At 42.7% G+C, this 15,994-nt stretch overlaps 1 protein-coding gene across 2 annotated transcripts in view; it reads right to left on the bottom strand.

The window, feature by feature from the left end:
- Window positions 1-15,994, bottom strand: part of CDH13 (cadherin 13) — a 1,174,890-nt gene that overhangs the window by 756,884 nt on the left and 402,012 nt on the right. For both annotated transcript variants that reach the window (XM_007994196.3, XM_007994191.3), the window contains one exon: window positions 6,715-6,923. In XM_007994196.3, coding sequence (XP_007992387.3) covers window positions 6,715-6,923 — 209 coding nt within the window. The remainder of the gene's footprint in view (window positions 1-6,714; window positions 6,924-15,994) is intronic.

The following is a 15,994-nucleotide window of genomic DNA, read 5'->3' as shown; positions in this document are numbered from 1 at the left end:
TTACACAGCAGATAAAGACATTTCTGCATGAGGAACGAAGCACAGAGCTTTTCTGTGTAAACTTTTGAAACTACATACAAGGTAAACACACATGTGTGCACACAAACACACACACACACACACACACACGTCATCCACTGTTTTTCCTTTCATCTTTGTCGGGCCATGAGAAATAGCAAATTTGGTGGGGAAAAGTCATGGTTTTGTCCAGACATAACTTGGTGTGTCAGGTTCATCATGACCTTCCACAGACTGGAGAGCCCTCTTGTGCATGGAAGGTTAACCTCACTGTCTTCCATAACAATTTGTCAGAGACTGTCAAAAGACTTGGAATTAAACTGCTCTTCTGCCTACTCAGATCTAAGGTGGTCTTACATAACCCAGGCAGGTACTAGATTCTGGGAAGCCCATTAAAAATGCAGAAATAGCTTGTGAGTCTATAATTAAATCATTAACAATCAGACTTCACAGATTTGCGGTCATAAGTAGCAGGTAAAAATAAGAGAGGCCAGGCTTCTTTTACCAAAGAAGAGCCAGGCTCCAGTTACCACAGCTAAAATAGGCTTCACTCTGATCACATTTGCCTTAGAGAATCTTCCCTTCCAAAACACAGTGACATGAAATGAGCAAGTGTGAAATCTTCCCTGTTTTGGTTAGGCTGGCAGTCCCACCTACCTCTCTGAGTATGCCTTTTCTTTCTTTTCATTGCCTTTACTTTCTCCTCCTGTCCCCTATCTCTGGCTTCTGTCTCAGGGCCTCAGTGAATACACTTAGCCCTCGGTTCCTTATCCTTCCTCCAGAGGCTCCAAAATTATACCATTGATGGGAACTGTGTCCCGTGATGTCTGGTGCTATGCCCAGGAGAACAACTCTGTGACATAGACTATTCTTATCCCTATTTGATAGATGAGGATATTGGGATTCAGATAACTGAATCACCTGCCCAAGTCACACAATGAGTAAGTGGCATAGCAGAAATCTGAACCCACTCATGTTCAACATAAGCCAAACTCCTACCACTATTCTGTTCTTCCTTCCAGTTTGTACTCTAACAGCCAGTCCCGTATTGCCCATTGACTCCTGGACATCTCTATAAGGATGTCCCTAGGAGCATCTAAATCAACACCCTCAAGGCTGACTAGATATCTTTCCCTAACATTTCTTTCCTGACTGGTCCAATTCATCTCCATCCTCCAGGCTAGACAATCTGGAATCATCCAGATACTGGATCCTGGCTCTTTCTTCCTTTTTGGCAAATCTTGCGTCTGGTTTCCCTCCATTGCTCCCATGTTGCTCTAACTGATGCTCTCATCTCCTAGACCCATGGGCGATGGCAGCAGCCTCCCTTACTGGCACAGCCTTCCAGCAGCAAAGTGGCAGGAAGGAGATGGGTATTTAGGCGGAGGCCAGAATTTCAATCTCATTTCCATCAGTTTCAAGTTAGGGTCTCTCGGCCAGGTTCTCATATCTGCAGGAAAGGGTAATCTCAGCAACCCCACAGGGAGGTTGTGAGAATTAGAAATAACATATGCTAAACATAGACTGAGATGCATGACCTTAAAAAAGCTTCATGATATCAGTTCTCAAAAAATAGTGGTAGCTATTATTTTAACTAGTAGCTCTAGTCTCCCCCTACTCCAGTCAAGGTTCCTGGATGAACATCACCAAGGATTATTTTTATCCTGCCTGTTTCTCTGCTTAAAAACCTACCATGGCTTCCTAGCTCCTGTCACATCAATCTAGAATCCCTCCTCCTGGTCTTCAGATGCTGTCTCCATCCTGTCTGCCCACCTGTTTCCATGCTTTTATTTAGCATTCCCTTTCTGTTCCAGCTTCCTCTGGCCCAGAAAAGTGGACCCTGGGATGCCGGACCGTGGCTTGTGTGGGGAGCATGGGTGTGCAGGCTAATCCCTGAGGTAGAGCCAAATCATCTCCGGGAACTGCAGAGCTCCCGGCTGAGAATATGAAGATGAATTGCACCCAGGCTGCACAACAGCATCACCAACCAAAGGGCTGGGAAGAAGCAGGATGCAGGGTGCAAGGAAGAGGGATGCAGAGTGGGAGCCAGGCATCAAGAGTCAGAATTTACAGGCAGCCGCAGGAGTGTTCTATCAGGTTCAGCCAAGGGAAGAGGGAAAGTGGGAAGGGCACTGAGCTGGTCCTGACGATCTGACATTCTGGGTTGCAGGTCTTGCTTGCCTCTGTTATAATTGCCTTTGTGGGAGTGAACATGGTGCAGGGTTACTCTGTTCCAGATGCTGAGCCAATAGAATCTACTGATAAAGCGGAGAGCTCCAGGTTGGGTACTGTGGTTCACACCTGTAATCCCAGCACTTTGGGAGGCTGAGGCAGAAGGATCACTTAAGGTCAGGAGTTCAAGACCAGCCTGGCCAACATGGTGAAATCCCGTCTCTACTAAAAATACAAAAAGTAGCCAGCTGTGGTGGTGGATGCCTGTAATCTCAGTCACTCAGAAAGCTGAGGCAAGAGAATCACTTGAACCCAGGAGGTGGAGGTTGCAGTGAGCTGAGATTGTACCATTGCACTCCAGACTGTGAGATTGGACTGAGATCCTGACTCCAAAAAAAAAAAAAAAAGAAGAGAGTTCCAGACACTGCTGAGGTTTGGGCCCCAACTCTGCCACCTACTAGCTAAGTGGCCAGAGCAAGAAACAGCCCCATTGTGTCTCAGTCTCCTCACCCAGGAGATGCAAATGATAATAGCACCAGTAACAGCTTCCATTAGCATGTTGTTGTGAGGATGAAAGACTTGGATAAACCCAGGGTTTAGCACATAGTAAGCATTATGTAAACAACAGGTATTGGTCATGGCTGTAGCATCAGCTGAGTGCTACATATTACTGCTACACATATTGTCTCATTTAATCCACATGAAGATCCAAACAAGTCTATTATCCCTATGTTACAGATGAAAAAATCAAAACTACATAGAGGCTCAGGAGGTAAAGCAATTGACTGAAGGTAACACAGCTATGAAGAGAAGCACTATGCGGACAGTCCAACATTTCCCTTGGAGACCCTCCCAACTATGCACAATGACCCGTCCTTCAAAGTCCAGCTCATCGAGGAGTTGGAGGCACGGACGCAGAAGCCAGGCTGCCCGGGCTCAAGTCTCATTTCCATCCATCTTCTCATTCATTTTTAGACCTTGGAAATGTCACTTGCCTCTTTGTGCCTCCGTTCTTCCATCAGTAAAATCAGTAAAAAGTCACTATGAGAGAGAAGACAGTAGCATCTGCCTCCAATTGCTAAGGAGATTACATGAGTCAGAGCTTGTAGTCCATGGAGCAACACCTGGCACATGGTTGTGCTTTGAGGACCAGCCCAGCTGCCCTTGACCTCTCCCCTCTCCAAATGCACAGATCATCAATCATTGTTAGCTCCCCGCCTGCTACCCAAGCATCAATGCACACATTTATATTCCCTCCCCAGCAGGAGCTGAGCTGACTCAGGCACTCTCTGATTTTCCCCTCCAGCAGCTGGCCCACTTGGCTGCACACAGTAGGACCCACAAACATCCCAGCTGCATATCCATTGAGGTATCTATTTTGTTTTCCCTTCATTTTCTTTTTCTTTTTTTTCCTTTTTTCAGGCATTTTTAGGAAGGACACAGCTATACATCTTCACAAAGCCTTTTTTCAAATCTTATAAAATTACTGGAAGTGGGAGATGAACGCCCTGTTCTGCTGAAGTCTGGCAAACTGAAGGACACGGCAGCCTCCGCCCGCTTTATAAGAAGCAAAAACAATCACAGCCAAGTTTTGTCGAAATTGCTTACAGATAGCGGCAAGCGAGAAACACCCAGGGCTCACGGGAGCTTTGTCTCTAGATGGCATCTCATGGGAACTCAGGGGACCAACAACGCGTGGCTGAGTTTTCATAACGAACCCAGCTCTCCCAGCCCCTCAAGGTGGAGTTGGCCCCGAGAACCTGCACAGAACCCCTTCTGCTCTCTTTCAAGCAAAATACCATAACAGCGTCTCTTTTCCAGATAAAAAGATGGGCCACCATTCATGATGAACAATCGCTATCTAAATGCATTCGAGCCCATGGGCAAACCCCCTAACCATACCATTTACTTGTTTCTATGGAATATTGTTTTTGCTGTACATCCTGGCAACTTTGTTGCTTTAGATATTTGCCACATAATTTGTATCACAGATTAGTGAGATGCTGTGAAAAGGGTCATGGCTAAGTAAGAGAAAAGCTTGCCTTTGTGGTGTCAATGGATTTCCACACTGGTATGAATTCACCAACATCCTGTTTGCTCTGAAACATGACTGACACGCCGTGCATTCGTTTTTAGGTTGCCATCTACCCTTAACTCACAGCTTCACAGATACTGAAGGGGAATTGTGAAGTTCATCCAGCCCAGGAATGGCAGATAGATTCCATCCTCAGAAACATCGCAAGATGATCAATTGATAGTAGGTTCCAGAAGCACTGCACTGAGAAGGACACTCAGGCTAAGCCGGGGGTTATTAGCAATATCTGCCATAAGCATGGTGACAGTAGAGTGGCACATAAGCCACTTATTTGCCACTGCAGGCTGTTTAACCTCTCTACTCTGTAGATAAAGAAGCTATATGATGCTCTCAAGATCACACAGACAGCACTGGCAGGAAGGTAACTCTCACATTGCCAGTCGTACTGTCTCTGCTCCCAGCTGTGTGACCCACGCTCGCTCCACCACTGAACAAAATGAGTAGATCAAGCAGGGATATGGGTAATATGGCAGGTGGAGAAAAGGGATGTGAATTAGGGGCTGTGGAAAATTGAGGAAGACCAAGCTCGCAGGTAGGAGAGAAGGCTAGGCATGCCAAGCAGGGGCATGCCATCGTTAAGTCATTGTTTGGCTGGAGTCCTGCTGTGTGTCTTGCCCTCCTTTTCTCATGAAGGTAGAGTCCCTGAGCTCCTGGTGAAGAAGGAGTGAGTCAGTGGTAGCAAAAAGTCTCTGAATGGCACAGTCGGGAAGCCTGAATGGCAGTTTGTGACACTCATAAAGTATGCATATGTGTGGGAGTGCAGGGATCAGCATGCCTGTGCTTGTGGAAGGGAACAAGCACTGCTGCCTGGCAAAGGAGAAGCACCATATGCAATAACACACACATATAATACAGATATACCATGTGTGTATGTATATACATAGTATATGTGCATATACAGTATGTGTATGCCTGCATATACATACACACATACATATACACAATATATGTGCATATACAGTATGTGTATGCCTGTATATACATATACACCTATACACACATACATATACACAGTATATGTGCAAATACAGTATGTGTGTATGCCTGTATATACATATACACATATACACACATACATATACACAGTATATGTGCAAATACAGTATGTGTATGCCTGTACATACGTATACACATATACACACACATATATATACTGAAGTCACCAAAAGTCATTGGGAAACAAAAAACAGAAGGAGCAGGAGTAAGTTGGGCAGCTTAGCTCTGAGATACCTATGACCTGTTAAATGTGGATGTATAGGCATAGACGTACATATACACCATATACATATACAGAACCATAAACAAATTACATATACATATACATATATACGTATACACACACACATATACTGAAGTCACTGAAGGTCACTGGGAAACAAAACAAAACAACAGAAGGAGCATGAGTAGGTTGGGCAGCTTAGCTTTGAGATATCTCTGACATATTAAATGTGGATGTATACATATGTGTATACATTATATGCACATATACCCTATGTATGTATACATATACACATAGGTATATGGTACATATACATGTATATCTTATACCACATAGGTATATGGTACATATACATGTATATCTTATACACATACATATACACCATCTACACATACAGCACCATGTACATACATATGGTATATGTGCATGTAATGTATATGTGTACACATATGTACACATACACATACACCCATATAGGTGTACAGCACAATATGCAGCACCACATATAATTCTAGTGGGCCACTGTTTCTTGCCTATCCACCATCCATTTCCTTTCCTCTGAAAACAGTTCTTTAATTTACTTTGAGGAACTACATTTCTTTCACTCTCAGTCCATGTGTTTTCAGGTGAATAGGGCTGACTCTGCCCTGGCTTCAGGAAAAGAAAAGTGACCAAGACGTGGCCAACCAGAACATCACAACCCAATGGACACCATGTTTAGTTCAGGGGTAGGTACATGATCTAACCTACGAAATTCAATTTCAAGGTTTTGTTAGCATTATCTTGAAGAGATGCTTTCTCACGTGACTTCACACCAGGAGAATGAGGGGAGTTCCTGAGACCTCCACCTTGGGAGGTAGGAAGACATGTGACTGTCTCAGTATATCTAATAAAAGGAAAATGGAGCCACAAGGTGTATAGGGATTAAAGCTGATTTGGACACCAGTACATAGCCATTCCTGAAGGCAGAAGTATCCCTTAAATAGTTCCATGAATTAATCCATGAACTATCCCTAAATTAGTTACACGACTCAGTTAATTCCCACTGCCCCTCCCCCATACATTTTTAGAGTTGGATTTCTGTCATTTGCAACAACAATAACAAAGACAATCTTAGCCAACATAATAAAATAAAGACTCACATTCCACATAAGACAGACAGAACCTAAAGTCCTCCTTGAACCCAAGTTATCTCAAACAGATGTGTTACCTGCAAGGAGCCCTGGATGTCTCTCCCCCCGACAATCACGAGTTCTGCCATATCTTCTGCATGGGGAGTCCGTGCATGGACGAACAGAGTCTTGCCCACCGCAGTTATGTTTCTCAGGGCAACTAAGCCACCATCGCTGTTCACCTTGAAGTATGGGCTTGAGACCTCATAGCGTAGCTTGTCATTTCCCTTACAGTCACTGAAGGTCACTGGGAAACAAAGAAAACAACAGAAGGATCATGAGTAGGTTGGGCAGCTTAGCTCTGAGATATTTCTGACCTGTTAAGTATGAATTGCCACATAGTTCCCCACCCCAGAACTCACAAATGCTACCCTTTATCCCACAGCAAGCTGCTTGTACCCAAGTGACTTTGTGCTGATGGACTTCACTCAGTCAAGACATGTCCTTGACGACCTCTCATGTTCCAGGAGGTGCTAAGCTCTGAGAATGCACACTTGAGTGTGTTCTCAGTAGAGTGAAGAGTCAGATCCGGCAGAGTGACATTTGAGGGAAGTGATCTAATCTTGGCATGTGTGGGTGACTGAGTAGAACCACAGGGTGCTCAGGAGCATTGAGGAGACCTGACAGAGACGATATTTGAGCTGGGTATTGAAGATAAGCAGGAGATGAGAAGGCTCTTAAGAATATGGAAGACATTATAGGCTATTCAACGGCACAGGGATGAGGGCTAAATAGCAAAACAGATTCAAGGAATGAGAATTAACGATGTGCATATACATGTATACAGTATACACATATACATACACATGTATATGGTATATACATACATATACACCATATACACATACAGGACCATATACATACATATGGTATATGCATGTAATATATACATGTACACATACCCATACACCATATATGTATACAGCACAATATGCAGCACCATATACAATTCTAGTGGGCCACTTTTTCTTGTTTATCCATCATCCATTTCCTTTCTTCTGAAAACAGCTCCTTAATTTACTTTGAGTAACTACATTTCTTTCATGCTCAGTCCGTATGGAATAGTCCATATGTTGTTAGGCAAATAGAGGCAAACTTAAAATGGGGCAGGGATGGTGGGAATCTAGAATAGTGGGGATCTAGAAGGGAAGGGTGGAAATGAGGCTGAAAATGTCTTTGGGAGACAAGTTGGGAAAAGTCAGTAAGTTAAGATGCTTTCTGGTAGCCCTGGACGATTTGTTATGTGAAGGGGGTCAAGATCAGGTGTGAGCTCTGCTTCCAGTGGAGAGCAGTGCTTCTCAAGGATTGGGGTGAATCAGAATCACACAGGGTGCTTTTTTTTTTTTTTTTTTTTTTGACAGAGTCTTGCTCTGTCATCCAGACTGGAGTGCAGTGGCATGATTTTGGCTGACTGCAGCCTCTGTCTCCAGGTTCCAGCGATTCTCCTGTCTCAGCCTCCTGGGTAGCTGGGATTATAGGTGCATGCCACCACTCCTGGCTAATTTTTGTATTTTTAGTAGAGATGGGGGTTTCACCATGTTGGCCAGGCTGGTCTCAAACTCCTGACCTCAGGCCTCCCAAAGAACCGGGATTACAGGCATGAGCCCCTGTGCCCGGCCCACAGGATGCTTTTTAAGAATCCGGAGGACCCAATACAAAGATTATAACTTGGCAGATCTGAGTTATACCAAGTGATTTAAAGAAGGGCAGGAAGAGAGGCCAATGTTGTATCAAAGATGGCTGTCCAAAATGAAGGCAGTGGTGCTGATATGGAGAGTGGACAGATGTGAGCAAAGTTCCTGCCATGGAATGGCTTAGTCATGTGTGGGAAGGAATGAGGAAGATGGGCCCCCTGCATGAACCACATGGAGCACAGAGCATTGACACAAGCAGAGGCTGTGACAGCTGACCATGCTCCCCTCAATGGTGATTCTGCATGTGGTACACAATTCTATTATTATGGGTATCACTACTCATTATCTGTACATGCATTTGCCTGTCTGCCTCGTGCTGTAAACTTTCAGGTCCCTTATGGTAAGCAGAGAATTGTACTACGTGCTTTTTGCTCTCTGCTGAACAGGCTCATTTGTTTAGTAAACCTTTAATCGAAGCATAATGTAGACACAGAAAAGTGCATAAATCAGAATATACAACCCAATGAATTTTTACAAAGTAAGCACACCCAACTGCCCAGCACCCAGACCATAACATGACACATTACCAGTCCCCTCCCTTCCTGAGTAAAATTCCTACCCTCTTCCCCACAGGCTACATTATTCTAGCTTCTAATACCATAGATTTGTTTCACCTGCATTTGTATGGCATCTAATGGGATCATACAGTATGCATTCTCTCCTGTTTGGCTTCTTCATTCAACATTACATTCCATGAGATTCATCATGTGACTGTGAGTCATGCTAGTTTATTCTAATCACTATAATAATAATCATTGATCACTGTATAGTATCCAGGTTACCATATTTATCTTAATCATCATATAGTATTCCATTATGTGGCTGTATTGAGTCTATTTATCTATTCTACTGTCGATTGGTATCGGGACTATTTCCAGTTTGGGGCTCCAGATATTCTTGCTAGGAACTTTCTTGTATACATCTTTGGTAACAACAGCTAGATAGGTTCTAGCACACTTGAAGTCAAATATCTAAAAATCTAAGCTCATCTGCATAGGTCCTAGCACACTGTGAAAGCCATATAAATATCCGAAAATCTAAACTGGTATTTCTACTCTGGGAAGATGATACTTAGGGTGATAATAATCATATTAACTGATAATAATAGCAGATAATTCAGACTGAGCACTTTCCACATTCAAGGATCGGTGCTACACATTTTGCACACATCATCTTAGTTAATCTTTACAAGGACAACAACTGAAGTACTATTTTGATCCCCTTCTCCTACAGTTTCTAGATAAGGAAACTGTAGCTCATAGAGGGCAAAGTTGGTGCCTAATACACACAGGTTGTAAATGATTAGCCAGGATTTGAACCCTGGTCCACTTGCCCCTCACCACTGCACATTTTCAATAAAGACAATACCCCATGGAGAATACAATCCTTCTGAAATTCTATCAAAACCTGAGTAGAGTAGTTCCCCCATCTCCATGGCTTTGCTTTCTGCAATTCCAGATACCATGGTCAACCCAGGTCTGAAAATATTAAATGGGAAATTTCAGATACATACAATTGGTAAGTTTCAAATTGTGTGCCATTTTGATTACTGTTATAATTGTTCTATTATATCATTAGTTGTTGTTGTTAATATTTTACTGTTCCTAATTTGTAAATTAAACTTTAATATAGCTATGTATGTATAGGACAAATAGCATATACAGGGTTGGGTAGTATCCATGGACTAAGGTATCCACTGTGGGTCTTGGAACACATCCCCTGAGGACAAGCAGGGACTACTGTAGAGAGCTGTGATTGCCCTTCTCAGTCCTGTTTTCATGTTTCTGCTTGGTTCGGAAGAGCACTGCATGGTCCGGTGCCTCTTGGTCACTCTGCAAAGGTTCTAAGGCTTTCCGTGGCTAAGTCAGCTTTAGGGCCATCTTTGCACGGACACACAAGTGGACTCTGGGGAGCCTGCAGTTCTCAGACACTTGCTCACTTTCTCTAACCATGTTGGTAGCCAAGATTAATTGAACATGCTTAGTTTCAGTTTTTGGAAGTGAACTATGAAGGAGTGACACCAAGACTGCTTTCATTGTTGTCATCAATTAGTACTCATCCACTAGAGGCAAATTGCTCAAATGACAAGGCCTGACGGGAAATTACTGCTTCAATTGCCAGCATGAGGTTCTAGTCCTAACCCTTGAACAGAATCAAAGAAGACAGTCTCAGCTGGGGAGTGAACGGGGTAGAGGAAAAGGCATACGAAAGTCTGTGGGGGTTCTAGATTCACAGCTAAGTTCCTTCTTCCTACCCTTTCTTCCTTCTATAAAAATTTACTGAGAACCTACATAATGCTAGATACTGAGGTTATGATGTTGAACAAAGACAGTTGGTTATGATGTTGAACATTGAAGTCTAATGTGGAAGACAGACATTAATTTAATACTCTTATAAGTAATTGGGGACCTATTACTTAGGCAGAGAAAACCACAACATAGGCAAAGGTCCCATGGCTTCTACAGAACTGGAAGTAAGCCGGTAAGATTGGCACAGACAGCAAGTGAGAATGCAAGGAAGTTAGAATGGAGATAAGCTGAGTCCAGGCAACGTGGGGTTCTAGGGGCCACACAGCCCTATTCCTTGGATGAAGCCTTGCATTCTCCCGTTGCAACTATAAGACTAGCTTTTCTCCACCTGAGTCTCATATAATTATGGATCTTCATTGCAAAACAATACTTAGCACTCAAGGTCCTCCATGACTAGGCTGTCCATCAGCCTCCCCTCTGCCTTTGTCTTCACTGCGTACCTCACACTTCACCCACTCTTGTGTCTCACTCCTCTACCATCCCACCCTTTGTGTATAGTGCTCCCTCTCTGCAGAAGGCATTTCTCACCTTCTGCATCCTGTTAACTCGTGCTTATTCTTCAAAATTCAACTCAAGCAACTTCTTCAAACATTCTCTTTATGTTCCCAGAATTTCCTGCACATAGAACCTTTTATATCATGTTATATCAATGTGTCCATATTATGTATTTGTTTTTTGCACCAGAACCACGAGCAGAAATTGAGTCTTGTTCTTTCATTCATCTTTACATCTCCGGCAATGAACAGAATGTTTTTCCATATGGGAGGCCATCAGTAATAATTTCACTTTGCTCAGTTACTCTCCAGAGCAAAATGATGCTTTAGTAATGGTAGAGGATTGGCGGGGGGGTCTCCCTTCTGTGCTGTGAGCAAGAGGCTTCTGGCAAGCCTGTGAGTTGGGATAAGAGGCCCCTAGTGACCTCTTGACTTCATTGAACCCAGCAATAGGGAGTGGAAGGAAATGAAGAACTCAGCCACGCTCTCCCCTTGGCCCCTAGACCCCACGGGCATCCATTTAGAATGGCCCTCAGCCGTTGTGCTTAGCTTTGACCTAGCTCATTGGTGAAGTCAGACATGGTGCCTTATCTGTCCCCATAATGCCAGTAAAACTAGCATAGCCCCAGAGAATGGTTGCAATCAGTGTGTGCATTTTGAATGAAGTGATGCTTGGACAGACAACAGTCATGGCATCTACAATTTATTGAGTGGTCCCTGAGAGCTAGGCTCTACACAAAGGACTGTACAAGCTATACTTCCTTTTAGCCTCATAGCAGTTCTACAGCAGGGTTGCTCAACTTTTGTTTTTTTCATTATCTACTCCTCTTAGGACTCTTCTAAGAATTTTTTTCTAATTGCCACTATTCCTGCTAAATTTTAATATCACAGATATATCTGTTTAGGTACTACAAGTATATCTGTACTTTACACTTGTAAGTGCAATTTTTGTACCCCCACCCTCGAACCTATTTCACCCCCTTGGGGAAAATATAGCCCCACTGAGAATGTACAGTCTATAATCTATAGGCATCATATTAAATTTTACAGGAGAAGAGGCTGAGTCTCAGAGAGATTGACTCACTTGTGGTTCCATATCCAGAAAGGTCTAGAGCAAGAACCTTCCCTGATCTGTTCAGTCTGCCTCTTTAGCCCAAGCTCTGGGCACATCTGCTTGCTAGGGATAGATGGGCAAGAGGAGAAAGGACAGTTGCCCCAACATGGTACCCTTGGGCATCTCACAAACCCCTTTGGGGTCATCAGAGGTACCAAGTGAGGTCACACTGAGAGAACAAATGCAGTTTCATGACCTGGCACATCATAGGCACTCAATACTTCTAGCACCCTTCCCGACTTTCTAAATGAAATAGCTAACGGTTGCATAATTGGGTCTTTGTACATTTTTGATACCACTTATCAACTCAGGAGCTGGTGCTTTAGGCCATGGTTATTTCTAAAGACTGGCCATCTATGAAATGCTGAAGGAACATTAAAAAGAATAGCAATACCTGCCCCAGCTTTCTCCCAAGATTATGATACAATTGTGCTGAGTTGGGGTCTGTGCGCATTAGTATCTCTTAAAAGCTCCCCTGATGAATCTAATGCAGACAGAGCCAGGAACCAGGACCTAACATAATAAATTGTTTGTCAAGGTGCCAGGTCTCCACATTTCCCAGTCATGCCTGGAAAAGAGTAGAAGTTGGGGACATGGCATGCCAGCAACTGTTATTTCTGTGCTCCAAGAAAGGTAAGTTTTAAGGGTAGGTTTTTAAGCCCTTTTCTAATCCTGACTTATGTGTAGGAGCCCTGTGACTTTGGGCAAACCACCTGATACTGTTTGGCTGTGTCCTCACCCAAATCTCATCTGGAATTGTAGTTCCTGTAATCCCCATGCATCATGGGAGAAAGCCAATGGGAGGTAATTCAATCACGAGGGTGGTTACCTCCATGCTATTCTTGTGATAGTGAATTCTCACGAGATATGATGGTTTTATAAAGGGCATTCTCCCACTTCATTCTGCACTTCTCCTTGCTGCTGCCATGTGAAGAAGGATGTGTTTGCTTCCCCTATGAGTACCACTATGAGTGTGGTTCTAGAGCCCACACTCCTGAGTGCTATGCCAGTTTTTCTAGATGAATGTGTTCTTTCCTTTAGCCATTCAGCTTCCAGACTCACAATTTCACTGCCACCTCTCATACCACATCAATTATGTACTTAATATTTTTTTAACTGACTGACACTTGAAATTATAAAATTATTTGAAGGTAATCTTTATAATACATGTTAAGTATGCCAGGTATTTTTTCAAATAAATATTAAATCTAAAGAGCCAAATTCAAAAGAAGTAAGTTTGTCCTTGTATCTACTAAAACCTCCACAGTGACGTTTGTTGCACCCTCTAGAAATGCTGGCCCCGGTACTGCATTCCTCTCCACCCAACCTCAGTTAAACAAATTCATGCTTGGATCCACCCTACTTAGCTTTATAATCCAGCAGGGCTCTGATATCCAAGTATCTGATAAGAAGTAATATATTTAATATAAATAATGAAGTCTTGACAAAAACAGAAATCCTAGAAAGGGCAAAATCTAAATTGCTCCTGTTGCCATGACTTTGGCAATATCTGAAGGACAGCTCTGATAAATAGGAAGACATTGACTCAAAAGAGAAACAAGCCACAACATTTTCTTTTATGTTTTCTTCTTTCTCCTGGAGAAAACAGACTCTACATTCTCAACAATTATAATCTTACCCTAAATTTACTATTAAAGGGTGCATCTGATGACGTCAGCCCTGCATCATTGTTTGATGTTATTGACTTTGTTGATGCCACCGAAGTGTCAGTGATTCTCAAACTTTTAAGTAGATATCAAGACCAAATGTGTCTTGAGCACAGAGTTCAAAGACATATTTAAGGATAAAACTGAATAGTTTATGCCCATTTAAAAAATGCTTGTTTCTATAGAGACAACTTCCTAGATGGCTCAGAATGTCACCATGTGGATAACTGAAAGATGTGAGTAAACAATTAAACTTGTGAACAAATACTCAAAATCTCTATCTGAAGGGGGAAATTAACTATCTGTACACTTCTGAACCTATGAATGACTTCCCTACATAGTTTATCATGGATTTGAAATAACTTCTGGAAAGCAAAAAATATACACATATAAGATACCGTACATGGGGATTTATTGGAATAATGACATCTTTCTTTGAGATAATCTTTGAACACCCTGGGAGAGGAGAGGGGGAAGTAAAAACGCCCCACCTTGGGAAAACTGCAAATTAGACAAAAGGCACCACTCAGAGTTTCAATTATGCTTTCAGCGCTTTTCCACTCAAAATGTCCCCTGGGCTTAATGCAAATGTCACAAAAAGACAAACTTCAGCTGGGAGACAAAACCACAATTGAAACGGGAAGTTTGACATGTGAATTAAGGGGCTTAATCTTCCCAACCTTGATTTTATGCTTTTCCATTTCTTTCTTTTGAAGGCGGTTCTTGGGGATGAATACCCAAAAGGCATAGATTTCTTACCATCTAAAAATGGATAAGGGAGCAAATTAAGCTGTGTTATGATCCCAGAAAAAATGAAATGCAGATGGATTTAAACTTATCTGCCAAATATAGAACAGTCCTGCTCGCAGAGCTAGGTATGAACTAATATATGAATTTTGTGCTATTCTTGTAAGTGTGCTTGGGCCAATCTATGATTTATACACTCACATCTTATATGGGTAAATTGTTCTACAGTTTACACGTATTTGTAGAGGCTTTGCAAATTGGTCTGCACAGAAGTTGTGGGGCCCTTTCAGAGTTGATGGTCAGATTTCACTTGTACACGTGCGCAAGGATGCGTATGAATCAGAATTACAGGCTCTGAATCAGTCATCCTGGAAGTTGTAGCCCTCCCACAGACAGAGATGCACAGATCCACTTCCAGGATCTTTATATGCACACACAGAAGAGAAGGACTTTCAGTGATATGCTAGTCATAGAAAAAGTCTCGAGTTGTAGCATTTGCTGATTTCTGTGGTTTAAATGCTCTACACATTGTTTATTTCAAGGTACCAATGTACCTTCAATTGGCTTGCAACTTTTCTAAAATTTTTACCAGCTCTCAGAAGTACCTATACTAGCTGTCTCCAGCACATGACAGAGACCAGGCACTGCTGCAGTGCAGCAGAATGTAGATTGTCTGTTCTGCCTGCGATGGAGAGTCCCAGCTATCCTGGTATTCCTTGCCTACTTAGAAAAACAGAATTCAATTCTTCCTCAGCATGAAGGGCCTGCATATTGGTTAATCCGCAAAGTCTTTGCTGGGGCATGGCAAACAACGTCTTTCTGACAACTAAAGTATCATTTAATTCAGAAACATAAGACAGACTCTTTCCAGGATACAGACCATCACTTAAATATTTTTCATATCCCTCAGTATGCCACTGACATCCAGAGGCACCAGCTTCCTTTTAAAGCACTCACAGGGTTTAGTCCAGAGACTCTTTGGACTGGCCCAAATGAAAGTAACAGGAAGCATTTCCTTTGATTTTCCTGAACACTCTCATTTCTCCAGCATTCTAGTCACTCAAGCCTTCATTAACATACATTCAATTCCGCCCAGGGTCAGATTCATGAGTGAATCAGTAAGCACACCCTACAGCCTTGACTCCTTTTACTCTTCTGGTTCCTGAACATGCGTATTGGGCTTTCTGTGTTCCATGTTTGGCCTAGAGTCAGCACTGACATTGCAGAGCTTCTATAAGGTTCTGAGAGTGTTCTAACCATGACTAATTAACCCAGGAGTGAATTTCGCCTCCA

Source organism: Chlorocebus sabaeus, chromosome 5 (assembly GCF_047675955.1).
Source record: "Chlorocebus sabaeus isolate Y175 chromosome 5, mChlSab1.0.hap1, whole genome shotgun sequence".
NCBI classification, from domain to species: domain Eukaryota; kingdom Metazoa; phylum Chordata; class Mammalia; order Primates; family Cercopithecidae; genus Chlorocebus; species Chlorocebus sabaeus.
This window is presented reverse-complemented; position numbering and strand designations above follow the sequence as displayed.